Source organism: Mesoplodon mirus (assembly GCF_964341445.2).
Source record: "Mesoplodon mirus genome assembly, chromosome: 11".
In the NCBI taxonomy this organism is placed as follows: domain Eukaryota; kingdom Metazoa; phylum Chordata; class Mammalia; order Artiodactyla; family Ziphiidae; genus Mesoplodon; species Mesoplodon mirus.
In genome coordinates this window covers 77,418,711-77,439,312 of record NC_138987.1, presented here as the reverse complement: position 1 = coordinate 77,439,312, position 20,602 = coordinate 77,418,711, and the positions used below count along the sequence as shown (strand labels likewise).

Genomic DNA, 20,602 nt, shown 5'->3' with positions numbered 1-20,602 from the left:
CCTGTTGGTATAAGTAAAAGACTGAAGAAAAATAGTGGATTTCATACATTAAAATCCTATGACTCCAATTCTAAAGTGCAATATTGTTTAATTTTATTAGAAATATTTCCTAACAGTTACTTTCAATTAAAAGGGATGGGCTAACTGTGGAAAACAGATGGAGATTTCTCAAAAAACTAAAAATACTACTACCATATGACCCAGCAATTCCACACTTGGGTATATATCCAAAAAAACAAAAACAAAAACACTAATTCAAAAAGATACATGCACCCCAATGTTCATAGCAGCATTATTTACAATTGCCAAGATATGAAAGCATCCTAAGTGTCCATCAACAGATGAATGGATAAAGAAGATGTGATATATATACACAATGAAATACTACTCAGCTATAATAAAGAATGAAATTTTCCCATTTGCAGCAACATGAATGGACTTGGAGGGCATTATGCTAAGTGAAATCAGTCAGACAGAGAAAGATAAAAACTGTATGATATCACTTATATGTGGAATCTAAAAAATACAACAAACTAGTGAATAATAACAAAAAAAAGTAGACTCACAGATATAGAGAACAAACTAGGGGTTACCAGCAGGGAGAGGGAAGGGGGAGGTGCAATATAGGGGTAGAGGAGTAGGAGGTACAAATTATTAGGTATAAAATAAGCTACAAGGATATATTGTACAACATGGGAAATATAACCAATCTTTTATAATAACTACAAATGGAGTATAACCTTTAAAAATTGTGAATCACTATATTGCACACCTGTGACTTATACAATATTGTACAGCAACTATAGTTCAATTTTTGAAAAGGGATGGGCTAAAATATTTTGTGTAAAATAAAATTCTGAGGTCTTAATATAAGTTTATTTTTAAATTAAATTTTAAAAATCAAAGTTTCAGGGGAGAATGGGATGAATAGGTGGAATACAGAGGGTTTTTAGGGCAGTGTAGTGAAACTAGTCTGCATGATACTCTAATGGTAGATACATGTCATTATACATTTGTCCAAACCTATAAAGTGTGTACACCAAGAGTACACCCTAGTGTAAACTGCGGTCTCTGGGTGATAATGATGTGTCAGTAGGTTCATCAGTTATAACGAATGTACCACCCTGGCGGAGATGTTGATAATGGGGAAGGCTATGTATGTGTGGGGTAAGGGGTACAGGAGAAATCTCTATATCTTCTGCTCAATTTCTCTGAGAGCCTGTAACTACTCTGAAAAATAAAATCTATTAAAAAATAATCAGAGTTTCACGTAAAAATTTAAGACAATTTCAATGTTTCCTTTAGTAAGCCAAACTGTAACTACATTAGTATCAGAAGAATACTAGACTTGTTTAGGATGATATATAATATCAAAACACATGACTACATGTGGTACTTTTAAGATTGAGATTTTTATAAAGAAATGACTAGTCTGATTAACTCTATTGATTTTGTCTCATATTCTGATATAGAGCATATATAGGACATAGGCTCTATTAAAAATTATTACTACAGTTAAATAATTATTGTGAATCAATGAAGCCAAAAGAAAATGTAAACTAAGTCTGAAAAACTTTTTGATATGTTTTAATAACAAAGCTTCATTTTAACAAATATCTACTATTACATGCAAAGCCATTAAGAATACAAAGAAACTTTGAGGTTTCAAAATTAGTAAAACTAAAATGATCCGTTTATATTAAAATAAAGTCAATTATGGGGATTGATTATGCAGAATACCTCCATATACTACTATGGAGTGATCTGCAAGATATATTATTAAGTGAAGAAGGCAAGATGGAAAAAAAATATGTTTCGAATGCTACTGTTTAAGAAGGTGAGGAGAGAATGGCTATAACAATTTGCTTTTTTTTTTTAATGGAAGGATGAACTAAAAACTGGGGAGTTGGGGGAGGGTAGAAATGGGGAAAGAAAGTAATGGTAGAGGGGACAGGAATGGAAGCTAGATTTCCCTGAATATACCTTGTTTTGTAAATTAGACTTTACACTTTGCATATGTTTTATTCACAAAAAATTTAAGCAATCCCTAAAAGTTAAAATAAAATGAAATAAATAATCAAACAGGGATTATGTTAAGTTACTTTAAAATTTATGATTTGACTTGTTTGGCTATAAATATCCCTAGCATATGAATATACCCTTGAGATAGAAGGAGCTACTAAAAAATCTTAAACTGTTAATAATGATATGTTGGCGATAATATATACATATTAGTGGGGTAAAGTAAGTGAGTAATTATGATGAGAACCAGGATTTTGGGTGTGGGAGATACTGATTAGGATCAATTAGTTTAAGTAAAAATAATGTAGTTCTAAATTTGAACTGGAAATATCTGTGTCTACTAATGATGCATTAATCTTAAGATAATATAATATGTATTTCCTGGTTCTCTTTTGTGGAAATAAAGACCTACTCAATAGCAAGGAATATCCCTTGTGCAGTCTTGGAATACCATTTCCCAGGGTAGGGCAGGAAATGTACAAGATGAAACTGGAACATCTAATCACACCAGACAGCAGAAAACTTCCAAAGTCTATGCGAGTCAGGTCAAAAGCACTCATATGGCAAACTCAAGAGGCTCCCACTGGCCTAAGTTGAAAGAACTTTGTATACCTGAAATATACTGAATATACTTGATGTGTATCAAATAAATTTGAATCTATAAGGTCAAATAATACTAAAAAGCTAAAAAAAAAAAAACCATAAAAAACACCTCACTGGTCATCTTTGGAGGATGCTCCAAAGATGGAGCATAAGGAAACAAACATATTGTCTCAATCATGACAAATAAAGGCAAATACTCAAACTATTCCTCAGAGTAATCTAATAATTGATGAAAAAACACTTCTCTTCATAGAAGTAATTCCACTCATAAATGAAGAAGGAATGACAGAATTAGAATATCATCACCAACAGCACTAAGATCATAAGACAAGAGACAACCATTCTGTCCCTAGTAGAAATACACACCACCACCTATGAAGTATTCTTGCCAAAAAATCACAATTGAATCCAACCAAATCTCTAGATCTAACTACCAATTTACAGGAAATATTGAGGAATTTAATTCTAAGGCATTACAATCCTTCACCACAGTAATGGTAACCTCACTAACATTAGACAGTGAGTTAACTCACTTAACTTTCTGACATAGAAATGCTCGGGTACCAACTGTCCAATACCTCTAACAACCCAGTTTTAGGAGTAGAAACCCACTGTACAAACATTACATATGAAATTCTTACTTGCTAACTTCAAATGAGTCTATCCAGCTAAAAGCAATTCTTTTATTCAATTCTTCTTTACTACTTACTAGACTCCTCCAAACTGAAATTTCAACTTTTTTCATTTTCTACAACTCTTCCTATTTAACTGCGAAAATAAAGCCATTGGACTTAAGTTTCCACATCCCTTATTTCTACCTCAAGACAGATCTCTATATCAGCATTATCTAAACGGCACTGTCACAACAGTTAATAGATGTTCCTTGGGTTTGGAAAACAAAAAGATTCCACTGTTAAATTAATTTGAAAAATACTAACCACTCCCCCTTAGGCACATTTCCAGATAAAGGCACTAAGAATTCAAGCAATAATGAAGTGAATTTTGTTTTATCCAGTTTTCCCCAGACCATTGAATACACTTTTTTATGAACACCTACTGACACCATTAGATGGTCACCATTTGAGTAATATCACTCTATTCCCATCTCCTGGTATCTACACTTTCTGTTTCTGTGAAAAAGATCATCTATTTTCCAAGGTAAACCTGTGCTCACAGGCTTCTCCCTGCCCTCATCTTATGTCTTATTTTTTCTGGTGTTTTCTATGCAATGTCTGCAATGACTCCCACTATGAATCTTGTTCTAATCTTCCACTCCCAATGCTACTTGCTTAGAACAGAACTAATACCTTCAGACCTCAACCTCACTGAAGATGAAATAAAGACATTCTCAGAAAAAAAAAAAAAAAACAGAACTCATTGCTAGCAGACCTATCCTACAAGAAATACTAAAGGAAGTTCTTCGGGCTGAAAGCAAGTGACCCAGAGGGTAATTCAAAGACAAATAAAGACACACACACACACACACACACACACACACATAAACACACACACACTCCAGTAAAGGTAATTATGTAATTATAAAAAATAGTAAAAATAGTATTTCTTTCACTTTCTTAACTGTTTTAAAAAGCAATCCCATAAAATAACATGTTATAATTGTATTGTTGAAACTATAAAATGTAATATATCCAACATTAATAATACAAAGGATGTAGAAGCAAGATTCTACTGGAATAAGGAAATGACACCAGATGGTAACTTCAACCCACAGCAAACAAATAAAGAGAACTGAGAAATGGTAAATAAGAAGGCTAATATAACAAGTGTATATCTGTAGATATATACTTGGTTGCCTTTTTTCTTAGCTTCTTTGAAATAAAATTGCAAATAGAAATAATTACAAACAGTGTATTGTTGGATTTATAACATATATAGATGCAATACATATGGCAGCAGTAGTACAAAAAGGGGTAAGAGGGAATAGAGCTATATAAGAGTAATGCATCTATATCTCACTAAAAATTAGGTTAATCTCAATCTGAAGTATATTCTGATAAGGTAAGATATATATGGTAAGCCCTAGAGCAACCACTAAGAAAAATGTTTTAAATAGTGGAAAAAAATTAAAGGAATTAAAATGTGACATTAGAAAATATGTACTTAATTCAAAAGAAAGCAGTAAAGAAAGAATAGGGGAACAACAACAAAACATGAGACATATAAATAAAAAATAAAATGACAGATTGAATCTGTGTGTATCAGTAACAACAGTAAATGTGAATGGGTCAATTCAAAGATACAAATAGGTTGAAAGTAAAAGAATGGAAAAAGATATGTCATGCAAACAGCAACCATAAGAAAGCTGAAATGGATATACTAATATTAGACAAAAACAACATCAAAACAAACAAAAAGTGTTACTAGAGATAAAGAGAGACAATTTTAATGATAAAAGGGTCAATCCATCAGGAAGATAAAACCATTATAAACATACATACACATAACAGAGCCCCAAAATACATGAAACAACTGACAGAAATAAAGGGAGAACTAGATAATTCAATAACAGTTAGAGAATTTAATACTTCACTTTTGATAATGAATAGAACAATTAGGTAGAAGATCAGCAAAAAATAAAAGACTTAATCAACATTATAAACCAACTAGATCTAACAACATCTATAGAACACTCAGCCCAATAACAGCAAAGTACATATTATTCTCAAGTGCACATGGAACAATCTCCAGGACAGACTACATGCAGGGCCATAAAATAAGCCTCAATAAACTTAAAAGGAATGAAATCACACAAAGTATGTTCTCCAATTACAATGGAGTAAAATTAGAAATCATTAACAGAAAGAATTCTGGTAAATTCACAAACATATGGAAATTAAACAACACACTCCTAAATAACCAGTGGGTCCAGAATAAATCACAAGGAAAATAAGAGCATATTTTGAGATGAATGAATATGAACACATGCCAAAACTTATAACGTAGCTAAAGCAGTGGTTAGAGGGAAATTTATAGCTATCAATCCCCATATTAAAAAAAAAGAAATATCTCAATCTAATAACCTAAACTTCCACCTCAAGACTCTGGAAAAAGAAGAGCAAGCTAAACTCAAAGCAAGTAGAAGGGAATAAATTATGAGGATTAGAGCAAAAACTAATGAAATAGCAAACCAAAAAAACAGACAACAAAATCATAAATTGGTTCCTTGAAAAGATGAACAAAATTGACAAACCTCTACCTCAACTAACAAAAGGGGGAAAAAGAACGAGAGAAAGAGAAGATAATAATTACTAAAATCAGGAACAAAACAGGGTCATTATTACCAACCTACAAAAACAAAAAGTAATATAATGAAATATTATGAACTGAATGCCAACTAATTAGTTAATTTAGATGAAATGGACAACTTCCTAGAAAGATGCAAACTCCTACATTAACTCAAAAAGAAATAGAGGGCTACCCTGGTGGCGCAGTGGTTGAGAGTCCGTCTGTCGACGCAGGGGACACGGGTTTGTGCCCCGGTCCGGGAAGATCTCACATGCCACGGAGCAGCTAGGCCTGTGAGCCATGGCCCCTGAGCCTGCACATCTGGAGCCTGTGCTCCGCAACAGGAGAGGCCACAACAGTGAGAGGCCCGCGTACCGCAAAAAAAAAAAAAAAAAAAAAAAAAGAAGTAGAAATACAAGTAGACCTATAACAAATAATGAGATTGAATTGGTGATTTTAAAACTACCCACAAAAAAAGCTCAGGCAAAGATGGCTTCACTGCTAAATTCTAACATTTAAAAAACACCAACCTTCAGAAACTCTTCCAAAAAATAAAAGAGGAGGGAGCACTTCCCAACTCATTCCACAAGGCCAGCATAACTCTGATTCCAAAGCCAGACAAAGATACCACAAGGAAAAAAAATTACAGATCAATATCTCTTATAAATACAGGTACAAAAATAGTTTTAAAAAAATACCACCTAACTGAATCTAGAAATATATAAAAAGGATCATACTCCATGATCAAGAAGGATTTACACCAGGAATTCAAGGTTGATTTAACATCTGAAAATCAGTTAAAGCAAAACACCGTATCAACAGAATAAAGGACAAAACCCCCATGATCATCTCAATAGATGCAGAAAAAGCATTTGATAAAATTCAACATGACTTCATGATCAAAACACTCAACAAACCACGAATAAACAGGAACACACTCAATCTGATAAAAGACATCTATGAAAAGCCCACAGCTTACATCAGACTTAATGGTGAAAGGAATGCTTTGCCCCCTAAGATCAGGAACAAGACAAAATGTCTTCTCTCGCCACATCCATTCAACATTGCACTGAAGGTTCTAGCCAAGGCAATTAGGCAAGCAAAATAAAATAAAAAGCACCCAAGTTGGAAAGGTAAAACTCTATCTGCAGATGAGATGACCCTGTGTACAGAAAATCCTAAGAAATTCTCTGAAACTCTATTAAAACTAATAAACAAATTCGGCAAGTTTGCAAGAAACAACATAAATATAGAAAATGTACTTCTAAACACAGGCAATAAAACAACTTGAAAATAAAATTAAGAAAACAATACCATTTACAATAGCATTAAAAATGATAAAATATTTTATGAAGAATTTAACGAAAGAAACTTGTACTTGAAAACTACAAAACATTTTTGAAAAAAATTAAAGGTGACCTAAATAAAAGGAAAGACATCTCATATTCTCAAAGTGACAATACTTCCCAAAGTGATCTACAGATTTAGCACAATGCCTATCACAATCCCAGTTGGCTTCTTTGCTCAAATTGACAAGCTGATCCTAAAATTCATATGGAAATTCAAGGGACCATAATAGCCAAAACTATCTTACATAGGAACAAAATTGGAGGACACAAACTTCCTAATTTCAAAACTTACTACAAAGCTACAGTAATAAAGATACTGCAGTCCTGGATTAAGGACAAAAAAATTAATCAAATCTGAATGAGAATCCAGAAATATATCCTCACATTTACAGTCAATTGATTTCACAAAGTGTGCCAAGATAATTCAATGGGGAAAGAACAGTTTTTTTCCAACAAATTGTGCTGAGAAAACTTGATATCCATGTGCATAATAATGAATTTGTACCCCTTCCACAAACCATATTCAAAAATTAACTCACAATGAATTGAAGACCTAAATGTTAGAGCTAAAACCATAAAACTCTTAGAGGAAAATGTTTGTGAACTTGAATTTAGCAATGGTTTCTTAAATATGATGCCAAATTGCATTGGGTATTTTTGTCACAGGATTTGTACCAGTAAACATAAACTATAGGCTATCTTTATAATTTTCCATCACAATATAAACAAAACATCAATCAGACATGCACATTTTAAATGTAAACATCAAGTAGGATGTTTTCTATACATATATTACCTGATCAATTCCCCTTCCTTTGCACTGAAGAATGATGACTTCAAGAAGTTTGGCTGCATGGCATTCTGCATCTTCTCCTGCATCTCCACATAGTACCTGCAGTAATTAAAATTTCACTCAGCAGTAAATAGCAGTTGCAAAAAATTTAATCAAGTCTACATGAAGTAAATATCACATAAAAATTCAGCCATTAGAATCTCAGCGTTGCTTGTGTCATAAGTTTACCTTGCCAACCCAAAGAAGGAAGTTCAAAATGAAGTTCATCTATCTTCTTTATCTACTCTGACTCCTTATAAGGTGTAATAATTCACTTATTTAACTTTGGATTAATAAAATAGACTATATGAGTTAACTGTCTAGACAAATGAAGCTTCCCTTTATGGAATGCATCAAAACAATAAAATACAATGAAATCAAAAGAAAACAAAATAACCTTCTTCTTAAACAATTAAATACACCCTGTGTTTTTCTGTTCCTTTTGAATTCTTGTCTATATGCACCCATTTTTTCATAATGAAACCATAAATTTAATATTACACACCTTTTAATTTCCTCATTTGGACTTCATAAATTGAAGTACTTTCCATAGACATTATAACCATTTAGGACTATACAGTATTACAGAAGATGAGTATAAGAAAGCTTACCAGCCTGTTCGCCTAATGTCAATTCTGCATTTTCACTGATATGAACAATTATACAGTGCACATGTTCATACACCGAATGTGGTAGCCTTATAATAAGGTTCCCAGAAGAGAGATTTATATAGAGGCATGTTTATATTAGAAGTAAAGAAATATGGAAAAATTAATAAGGGTTCAAACACAAGACATAAGAAAAAGAATAGACTTAACCCAGAGAATAAAAGTAAGATAGAAATTAGGAATATAAACAAAAAGAGGTAAAACAAAGAGAAATCAAAAATAGATTCATTAAAAAAAGACTTAAGTAGACTTTTGCCAAAATTATTTTTAAAAAGCAAAGAAAGCAAAATTTTAAAACATTATGAAAGACAAATACAGATAAAGGAAAGATTAAAAATGAGAATACTATGAACAATATTATATTCCTTATATATTTGAAAACTTAGATGAACTGGATAATTTCCTAGACAAATACAATTTAAGAAAACTGAATTTAAAAGATATTCCAGATAAAGATGACAGATTGAACATCCCCGTTCAATTTTATCCCCTCCCAAAGGCCTTTAAAATAAAGGTAAAGATATTTTAGAGGCATATATCCACAAAGACAGAGAAAAGGAAAAAAAAAACAGACAGCTATAAAATTGTAGAAGCTGGAAAACAGATGGATCAGTGAGCTGAAACATAAGCAGGTAGCTAGCAAAACCAAGAACCAACCCTATTTACATAAACTTAAAATTCTACCTCAAGAGCAGTGTTTCTAGATCTAGATTCTAAATATGTGGGCTCTGGAACCAGAATGCCATGGTCTAAATCCTAGTTCTACCATTTATGAGTTGTGTTTTTAGAAAAGCTGTTGGGTGGGCCAAAAAGTGCCTTCAGTTTTTTAAGTAAAAATAAAAGACACATTTTTCATTTTCACCAAGAACTTTACTGAACAACGTATTCACCCTTTTGTTCCACTACCTTCTGCCATTTTTCAGGCAACTTCATAATTCCATCTTCCCAAAACTTTTTATCTTTTTGAGCCAAGAACTATTCCAGGTGCCTTTTACGGTCTTCCAGGGAACTGAAATTTTTTTCCATTAAGAGATTTTGTAAATACCAAAATAAATGGAAATCCAAAGGTGCAAAGTCTGGTGAATACAGCAGATGAATCAGAACTTCTCAGCCAAGCTGTTTTTGCTGGGTCATCAAAGAAACATGTGCTCTTGCATTATCCTGATGGAAGATTATGTGTTTTCTGTTGACTAATTCTGGACGCTTTTCGTTGACAGCTGCTTTCAGTTGGTCTAACTGGGAGCAGTACTTGTTGCAATTAATGGTTTGGTTTTCTGGAAGGAGCTCATAATAGAGCAGGGGTCCCCAACCCCCAGGCCACGGACCAGTAGCGGTCCACTGGTCTCATCGCTCCCCATCGCTCGCATTACCGCCTGAACTCCGCCTCCTGTCAGATCAGCAGTGGCATTAGATTCTCATAGGAGTGTGAACCCTACTGGGAACTGCGCATGCAAGGAATCTAGGTTGCACGCTCCTTATGAGAATCTAATGCCTGATGATCTGAGGTGGAGCTGGGGCAGTGATGCTAGCGCTGGGGAGCGGCTGCAAATACAGGTTATCATTAGCAGACAGGTTTGCCCACACAGAGACCATAATAAATCAATTGCTTGCAGACTCATATCAAAACCCTATCAGTGAGTGGCACGTGAAAACAAGCTCAAGGCTCCCACTGATTCTGCATGATGGTGAGTTGTATAATTACTTCATTATATATTACAATGTAATAATAATAGAAATAAAGTGCACAATAAATATAATGTTCTTGAATCATCCCAAAACCATTCCCCCACCCCGCCCCCGGTCCATGGAAAAACCGTCTTCCACGAAACCAGTCCCTGGTGCCAAAAATGTTGGGGACATCTGTAATAGAGGACTCCCTTCCAATCCCACCATATACACAACATCACCTCCTTTGGATGAAGACCAGCCTTTGGTGCCGTTGGTCGTGGTTCATTTTGCTTGCCCCACGATCTCTTCCGTTCCACATTGTTGTACAGTATACACTTTTCATTGCCCTTCACAATTTGTTTTAAAAACAGAACGTTTTCATTACGTTTCAGTAGAGAATCGCATGCAGAAATATGGTCAAGAAGGTTTTTTTCACTTAACTTATGTGGAACCCAAACATCAAAGTAATTCACATAACCAAGCTAGTGCAAATGATTTTCAACACTTGATTTGGATATTTTGAGTATATCAGCTACTTCCCATGTGGTATAACGTTGATTGTCCTCAATTATTGTTTCGATTTGATCGCTATCAACTTCAACTGGTCTACCTGACCGTGGTGCATTGGCCAGCAAGAAATCTCCCACATGGAACTTCACAAACCACTTCTGACACATTTGATCAGTCACAGCACCTTCTCCAAACACTGCACAAATCTTTTTGTGTATTTCAGTTGCGTTTTTACCTTTCTTGAAATAATAAAGTTTAATATGCCAAAAATGTTGTTTTTCTTCCATCTTTAATATTAAAATGGCTATACAAAAATTCACCAATTTTGATGTCTTTTTTTAAACTCACGGTGATATGACAGCTGTCACATACAATCTAACAAAATTGTTTTTTTTTTTTTTTAGAAGATGTTGGGGGTAGGAGTTTATTAATTAATTATTTTTGTTGTGTTGGGTCTTCGTTTCTGTGCGAGGGCTTCCCCTAGTTGTGGCAAGCGGGGACCACTCTTCATCGCGGTGCACGGGCCTCTCACTATCGCGGCCTCTCTTGTTGCGGAGCACAAGCTCCAGATGCGCAGGCTCAGTAGTTGTGGCTCATGCGCCTAGTTGCTCTGCGGCATGTGGGATCTTCCCGGACCAGGGCTCAAACCCGTGTCCCCTGCATTGGCAAGCAGATTCTGAACCACTGCGCCACCAGGGAAGCCCTAACAAAATTGTTTTGAATGAAGTTAAAGACAACTAAATGCTACTAGAGCCATCTTACGGAAAAAACCGAACGCACCTTTTGGCCCACCCAATATTTAACCTCTGTACCTTAGTCCCCATCTGTAAAAAGAAATATAGTAATATACTTATGTCATAGGATTATATGATACAGAAAGAAAAAAATCAGCCCCTTTTCCCAAAATTGCATTTACTTGGTTTCTTTGTTTGCTGGTTTTGATGGTTTGAGGTTTTGTCCCCCCACAAAAGGAAGAGAAACAAAATATAGTACAGTAGCTTAAAAAATGGGCTCTGGAGCCAGATTACCAGGATTCAAATCTGGCTCCAACACATAACAGCTATGTGACTAGGTCAGTTTTCTAAACCTCAGGCACAATGCAAAATGCCTATCTCCTCTTTGACAAAAGGTGATATAATGTTGTAAAGATTAAATAAATTCATGTGTATAAAGTGCTTAGGAAATACCAGTATACAGTAAGAGTTCAATAATAAGACCAGAAATAAGAAATATATTTAACTACTCGACAAGTAGAAGGAGATCACTGTGAACATCACTTTTACTATATCTGCTATAATACAGAGCAACTGTGAGTTATAAAGGACCATGTAGGATTGTTATGTTTTCTACCCTTGCTTTTTCTTCCCCTTTCCCTCACTAGTAGCTGTCTCTATAACTTAGGAAAAAGCTGAAGACAGCCAGGTGATTATGACTTAACAAGCTGGGTTATTACAGAGCAATATGAGTCTTCAAAAATCGTGATTCTACTCCTGCTGTTTACATGTGATGAAACTTAGTGACTTCCCAAAATCTCCCAGGCTCTTTATAACTGAACTGAGACCTCCATCAGATAAACTGATTATCAGTTCAGCGCTTTTAACAGAGTCTGGTACACATCTCCTCTAGGGAGGAAAATAGGTTGTACACTAGCTATCTTACTCCCAACTCCAAGGCCAAACAGGTTTCTGGCTATTTGAGCTTTCTAAAATCTGCCATCTCTATGCAATACAGTTTTATATTTATGTATATATTGATACATATATTCACCTAAAAGAGGAGGAAAGCATTAGTCAACAATGATTCCCAGATACAACCAAGAGGGCCAAATCTAACTTGTGACAAAGATAACATAGTAGACAATCATGTTTGTGCATAAATACAACAGTAGCCATTATGTGGCTTACCAATTATCCTGTATTGAGCTAAACGATGATGTTTTTCCAACTATTCCAATTTTTTGTCTTATGTTATTTATGTTCAAATTACCTATATCTAGTGTCTTCTAATATATACATTCAATTAAAAGAAAAATCAATAATTGACAAACTGTGTGGTATTTTCCTAGCACTCTTTTTTAATCAAGGAGCAAGTCTGCATTTTTGAAAGAAAAAACACAAAGAAAATTATTTACCTAAGCATTATAAAGTACACAGCTATAAAAGTAGCAAACATTCTTAAGTATAACACACAATATGAAATTTTCAGATTATAATTCCAAACTCCATTTGAAAATACTAAATGACAAATATATGTTGATGAGAGCAATATAGAACTAAATGTATAAGAAACAAATTGAGAGAGTACCTGAAGTAAAATACAACATTAGTAAGTAAACATTAGTAAGTAAACCATTAGTAAGAATCACTATGACAAATGTTTAGGACATGCTTACCTTTCTACACATTGTAAAAAGTATTTCTAAATGCTTTGGATTTGATAGTAAAGTATTTGTATCTATTGTCACATAATTATGCAGAAGAGGCATCATGTCTGGAAAAAAATTCAAAATCCCAGTGAGACTTGAGTAACACAAGTAGAAATAAATTATTACCACTGAAAGCATATTTCTGTAGCACCCACACATTACTATCTTCCCTTGCAACCACAAAATGCTAGAAATGAAAGTGTTAAATCCACCTTTTTTATAAATGAGGAAATTGTGGATCAGAAAGACTAAAATGCTCATCATTTATTATAGTGATTGTTATTAATTTTCTCCTTTTTTTCCACAGCACTCATCACCATCTGACATACTGTATATTTGCTTACTTGGCTGTGTGTTTCCTACCCTCTCCCTCCCCCCACTAGAATGGAAGTGTCAAAAGGGCAAGGGCTGTCTATTTTTTTCACTGATGTATTGCTGAGCTTAGAACAATACTTGGAATATAGTCGATATTCAGAAAATATTAATAAATATATGGATATATACTCTGACTGCAAAGTAATTTAAGATACAGTAGGCAATATGGTCTCCCTCCTACTATCTCTATTCCTAGGGCTGAAAAACACTCCTATGGTCGCACCACCCTTTACTCGAAAATAATATCTATTTAGACACAGGAAAGCAAAACTGTTACATAGTCAAAGTCATACCTGTAAAATATTCAAAACAATCCTGCTGAAAAATCTCATATAATATACCTAGAAGTTGCCACATTTGAGGAGAAATACCATGGCAGGTTAAACTATATGCCAGTGAAAGAATTTCTTCATAGAATTCTAGAAAGAAGAAAATCTCTAGTTAGAATCCCAGGAAATAGCAAAAATTAAACACAGAGACCACTCAGAAGAGGATTTAGGCTATACACTCACACATGTTTTACATCTAATGTACTTTTGAGCATCTGTTTCTCAGCATTCACATCTTCAGCTACATCTATTTGCCACCTTCCGTTTCTTACCAAGATCTGCCCCCTACTCAATAAGACAAGCCAAAGATTTGTTTTTACTAAACTTACTTATAATACTGAAAAATTATATTTTTTATATTTTGTAATATAGAAAGTATAGTTTATATATTGTATGTGGCTCCTACACAGGATTTTAAATTTACAAATAATTAATGTTCTTCAGAGAGCTTAATTAATCTAGGTGAAAACATCTGTCTGTCTCACATATTTTTACAAACTATATACTGGACAGTATTTCGTCAATCTACAAAGCTTGTAAAATTTGTACAGTATTTTCTTAATTTACCTCAAGACAATTATACTCAAAGTAGAAGAGTCCAAAGGGAATGTTCTTGCATTTGTACACATATTTATTATTACCCTCACTCAAAAGCAAATTATACCTAAACATACAATCAGAAAACACAAACCTCAATACAAAAATTTCAAATAATTCCTACCATGTCACTGAACAAAAAAGTCTAATTTCAAAGTTAATTATTTTTTTCCCTTCTTATTAAAAGGAACTAATATTCACCATGGAAGTTTGAATAAAGTTTTTATCTGTAACATTATTTAAAACTTAATACATTCAAAAGCTAGTAATACAGATATATGCCTTACCAAAAGCAAAATAAGACAGAAATCATAGATACTGGGAAATAATTTGTTATGTAAGACAATCACTTGAAATACAACCAATTGTCTGAATATAAAATTTCTGAGAGTTCTATTCAGGAAAGCAAATGCCTCTTCCTAAAGTGAAACCTAAAAGATAGAAATATTTCCTTTCACATTCCTGACAGCTACAGCATGTGTGCATGACCTGGCTACTCAGATGCTCAAGGCCAGGACTCTGAATCCTGAGAGAGAAACTAGAAGGCACAAAGCTGTTCCAGTTTTGGGGGGTGGGGGTAGGGGGGACAGGGTCTGTGTTGGAGTCTGGACTATGGTAGGCAGCAGCCTAGGACCAAGTGTTGACCCAGGCAGCACTGGCCTTCTAAGCAGACCACTATTATGGCAGAATCCTGGCTGGCTCTGGCCAACTCCAGCCTTCCCACTGCTTTGGTGTGCTACGACTATCCTTCCGCTAAATTCCATTTCTGCTTAAATTGACCAGAAGTTTTTTTCATTTATTCTCAACCAAGAAGACTGACTATTAGGGTAGGATGGTTTTACTAACTTTGACTTACTGCATAAGACAGAACAGTTAAATCAGTAACAGCTAAGCCTGGCTTCTAATAATAAATCAACTTCATGAGTAAATTAGCAATGAAAACAGGCAAAGGAGGGAGGGAGAAGTGGGACAATGGAAAGAGACTGGACCACGGACATAACATGGTCAGACTACTGTGGCGGGGGTCCTGGATTAACAGATTCAGCCCATGACATCTTCCAGAACAAGTTTGGTTGTTGTTTTTTTTTAATCTGAGATCTTGCATAGCCAAATATTGGTTCAAAAAAGGGCCACTAACATTAAGTGCATCACAGCTGAAAACATAAGAGAGATCAGCTATCACCCTGGGACTAGGGATGAGATTAGAGGAGACAGGCAGCTGAAATCATGGCTTTCTTCTCTGCCCACCACACCCAAGAAATAGGCCTCTTTCCTTTTTTTAACATCTTGATGTTGTAATTGCTCAAATTAAATATTTGGTGTAGGCAGATTACAGAATGTTGGTATAAACTACTTCCCTTTGCTTTACTTTACAGTTTTTTCCTCAAGATTACTTTACTTTAAATTTAAATGGAGATTACATCCTTGTAACTTATTTATTTTATACCTAGTAATCTGTATCTCTTAATCCCCTTCACCTGAAATAAATAAGTTACAAGCATGTAATGCACAGCACAGGGAATACAGTCAATATTTTATAACTTTGTATGTAGCATATTCTATAAAAATATCAAATTACTACATTGTAAACCTGAAACTAATATAATACTGTAAATCAATTAAAAAAATTCACGTTTGAAGTCCTTAAAAATTTTTTTTTAATGGAGAATTTTCAGTTACAATCTCTTCCATGAATAAGGACATAAGTGAATGTACTCTTTTTGAGTGTATCAGAATCTCTGGAATTATGGTCCAGGAATCTTCATTTTAACTAGATCCTCAGTGATTCTTATGCACACCTAAGTCTTAGAACTACTGCTTTATAGCAACTATTTCAAAAGTAAGGAGTGCCCTTGGCAGGGTACAGGATAATCCACTGAGGTGGGAGAAGAATGTTATTAGAACACTTAGTGGCTATATACATATATATTTATATTTAATCTCATGTTTTTACATTTCTATTTTTATGTACATAAATGTAGTATAGTAACATGTATATTGCCTATAAATAGGTATTCAAATATTATTCACATATATTAGAAGTACATGCTCAACTTTTTACTAATGGTGTGAATGATAAAAAGTTTGGAGACGACTGCTCTTAGGCAGTAACATGCTTTTGTTCCATCTTTCTATCTATACACTATACAGGTTGCATTTCCCTCATGCCCACAAGATTTGGGGCTGGCATCTTCAAAATGCTTGGATACTATGAAAAAGTTGCCTCCTCTACAAATTCCAATCTGTGTATAACATCCAGCATTAGCTACTGATTCTACTCAGTAGTCAGGCACCATAACAGATAACAGAACAACAACTAATTCACACTTCTGATAGGATATATGTCTATCATTTCACATTTTTCAACCCCAGATTAAAGTAACCTCACCTGAACCTCATCCCAGTTCCTCCTTTCTAAAAAACTTTAAATACTCTGTTCTTTAAAAACTCCAAGACCAAAAATTCTTAACTGGATATGTTAAGCTTACCTCTAAATGAAAATCTGGATGCCTGTTATCAGGAAGTATATCTAAAAATTGAACAGAATGCAAGGCTCTCTTTCTCAAAACTGTCCATCTTGTTGAATTTGAAGGGCTAAAATGCATTTTTCATCAAATTTAAAGAGTCCCAATTTACCTTTTTATTCTACCTTTGAACTTACCAATTACATGTTTCTGTAAAACAAGATCAATGATCCGTAGACAGATATTCTCTAACTGCTGAGTAACCTAAAGACAAATTTTAAACATTTAGTTTAAAATTCATCATAACTCTTAATTTAATCTATAAATTTAATATTATCCCAATAAAAATACCAACAGGACTTTTCTGAGAAGAGAAATTGAGAATTCTAAACTTCATGTGAAAAATTAAACATGCAAGAATAACCAGGAAATTCTGAAAAGTAGACTAATGATAGAAGTGGCCGTTAAATTCATAATAAAATTACAAATTAAATTACTTCCTTATCTCATATTTTATATCCAAATTAATTCCTAATGTATTTAGGATTTCAATGTGAAGGCTTAAGCCATAAAAATACTAAGCATCTGTTCCAGATTTCTAATTCTGTTCTTCGTACATTAAGTATTTGTACACATGTAAATATTCCTTTTAAGGAAATCTTGTTTTCAAAGTTTGCTTTTAGTAAGTCAAAGTTCAAAATCATAAGACTGGTAGTCAGGAGACCAAGATTCCAGTCCTTGTTTTGCCTCTAGTTACCTATGACCTTGGTAAAGCCATTTAGCTGAAGGCTTTAAGTTTTTTCATCTGTAGGTTAAGGAAGCTGGATTTGATTAGTGCATCTCAATTTTAACCCATGCCTCCCTTGATAATCACAATAAGGTCACATGCTGCTCCTTTAACTTTACGTGAAATTCAAAATAAAATTAATATCAAGAATTTAAAAATTAAAACAAAAAGATAAAATGCTGTTTTGTCTTCAAACTAACCCTGCTGCTCATTCTACTACTGCCCATCCTCCACACACACATATTTGGGAAAACTTGACAAGGCGATGTCTAAGTTCTCTTCAAATTTAAAATATAAGTTCTACATATAAGGTGAAAGAATAATCCTTAAGTATACATGTAACTTAACTTGGAAATCTCACTTTTACTGATAGGCCCATACTGTTTCAACAAGGACACAACAATACAATAATGAATACGGAAAAAAAAATTCACACTAAGCCTTTTAGGCAAAGGAAGTCCTGCCCAGGAGAAGAAAACTGAACCATTTTTATGAACCTGGTAAGTGTCCATTGGTATGTGATAAATACAGGATAAGTCAAGAGCCACAGGGTTTAACAATGCTATTTAAAGAACCAGCACCTGCTTCCTAAGTCCCACTGTACAGAATGAGAGCTGCCATCATTGCCAAACCAGTCAACCGTGCTCACAGAAGTAATGAACACAAATCTAATCTCAGTCAAGTAGAGGCTATATAATATATAATACTTGGGGAAGAGAGCAGCAGATTTTAGGTAGGGATTAACTGACATATTATCAGGATATATCAATTGACTGCAACCCCAAATCTACAACTTACTAGCTCTGTGAACATGATTCAGACTCTTGATACTACCTGAACCTTGTTTTCCGCTTCTGCAAAAGGACGCTACCATTACGCACTCTATGGCAGGGTGACATAGTAACATTCTATCAGCTAACGGATATGAGAGCGCTTAACAACTGTTTGCACAAATTCTTATCCCAATATTGTTCTGGAACTCAGTTTAGGAAAGATGATGTTTTAAGCTCTTCTTCCCTTCCATTCTCAGATATTTGTTACATCCGCATTTTGTTCCATTATTTAAAATTTGCCACCATGATTGAATGGCAGTCTCTCTCTGCCAAGAAGACCAGACTATGGATTCCAAAAAAGCAGGGCTCAAGTCTTATTCAATTTGATATCCCCCGAAACCTAGCCCGGCACATAGCAGATGTGATGAACTGAACTAAGCTTAGCACAAAGAGATATACTATATACTTTAAAACCACATGTAATATTTCCCTTCAATCATTTTAATACTTTTCTTTAAAATTTGAGGGTAATTTTTAAAACCCAGCAACATAAATAGCAATTTAAAGGTTAAGACTTTAAAATTCATCACCAGTGATCATATAAATTTCAGTTACTATAATGACATAATAAAACACAGAGAAATCCTACCTCTTTATGGTCTTCTACAACTGTCAAGATAGTATCAATGGTATGTAAAATTCCCATAGCCATTACGGTTTTGTCTTCAACTTCTTCGTATTCATCACTTTGAAGAACTTTGCCAAATATCTCAGCCTATGAAAACAGCAAACACATTCAACAATTAGTACTGCTATACCCGCCCTTCTCTATAAGTTAGCAAAAGGGCAGTGTCAAGCTTCCCTGGTGGTGTAGTGGTTAAGAATCCACCTGCCAATGCAGGGGACACGGGCTTGAGCCCTGGTCCAGGAAGACCCCACCTGCCGCGGAGCAACTAAGCCCATGCGCCACAACTACTGAGCCTGCACTCTAGAGCCCCCTAGCCACAACTACTGAGTCCCGTGTGCCACAACTACTGAAGCCCGCGCACCTAGAGCCCATGCTCCGCAACAAGAGAAGCCACTGCAATGAGAAGCCCGCGCACCACAACGAAGAGTAGCCCCCACTCGCCGCAGCTAGAGAAAGCCCGCGTGCAGCAATGAAGACCCAACACAGCCAAAAATAAATAATAAATAAATAAATACATAAATTCTTTTAAAAAAAAGGGGGGAGTGTCACACATCCAAATGTCAGCATTGCTCAAACTTCAAGATATGCACTTTGTCAAGTGAATCAATGATAGAATCTGTCATGTTTTAAACAGGCATTTTTCCCTTATCTAGTCACTAAAGTGGAATATATATTAGCTATTATAATCAGATAGCAAATAATTAACTTCTGGTTGTCATTAAATAAATAAATCCAAAATCTAGGAAAACTGAAAAGTATATATAGAGAATTATTAACTATCAGAATTATTACAGCAAATATTTTTATATTAGCATTTCAATTACATGTAAACTGAACTCCAGATTTTGGAGTTTAATTTATTTAGATTATTCAAAGCCTTTATACCAACTAACATAAAACTTTGCCCAGTCTTACCAAGTGTTGAGTCATATCAACAGCAATTGAGGCTACCTCTTGACTGTATTCACATATCATCTTCTGGATAACATTAGTTACATCATCATTTTCTGTCTCTCTAACAATGTGCAACAGCTCCTGCATGATAGGCCTCACGTGTGGCTTCATATATTCCTTAGCTAATGCAATAAAAAACAAACTTAGTAAAAAAAATTAGCCATTGACAAATGGTGAAGGAAAGTAACTTGGTCCCAAGGTAAATAACACAGGGTAATAGCTTCTAGATAACATATTTGCTTCACAGTGAGTAAGTTACAAAGCTGTACCAAAATAATGTTCACCAATGTATCAATTTTCCCATGAGTAAC

The 20,602-nt window shown here is 34.4% G+C and overlaps 1 protein-coding gene across 2 annotated transcripts in view; it reads right to left on the bottom strand.

Annotated features, from left to right (window-relative positions):
- The window catches only part of IPO8 (importin 8), a 68,276-nt gene that overhangs the window by 15,427 nt on the left and 32,247 nt on the right, over positions 1 to 20,602 (bottom strand). For both annotated transcript variants that reach the window (XM_082636927.1, XM_082636928.1), the window contains exons 15-20: positions 20,253 to 20,413; positions 19,299 to 19,424; positions 17,287 to 17,353; positions 13,992 to 14,117; positions 13,291 to 13,388; positions 8,017 to 8,112 (exon numbers count right to left, since the gene is read on the bottom strand). In XM_082636927.1, the coding sequence (XP_082493053.1) occupies positions 8,017 to 8,112; positions 13,291 to 13,388; positions 13,992 to 14,117; positions 17,287 to 17,353; positions 19,299 to 19,424; positions 20,253 to 20,413 (674 nt within the window). The remainder of the gene's footprint in view (positions 1 to 8,016; positions 8,113 to 13,290; positions 13,389 to 13,991; positions 14,118 to 17,286; positions 17,354 to 19,298; positions 19,425 to 20,252; positions 20,414 to 20,602) is intronic.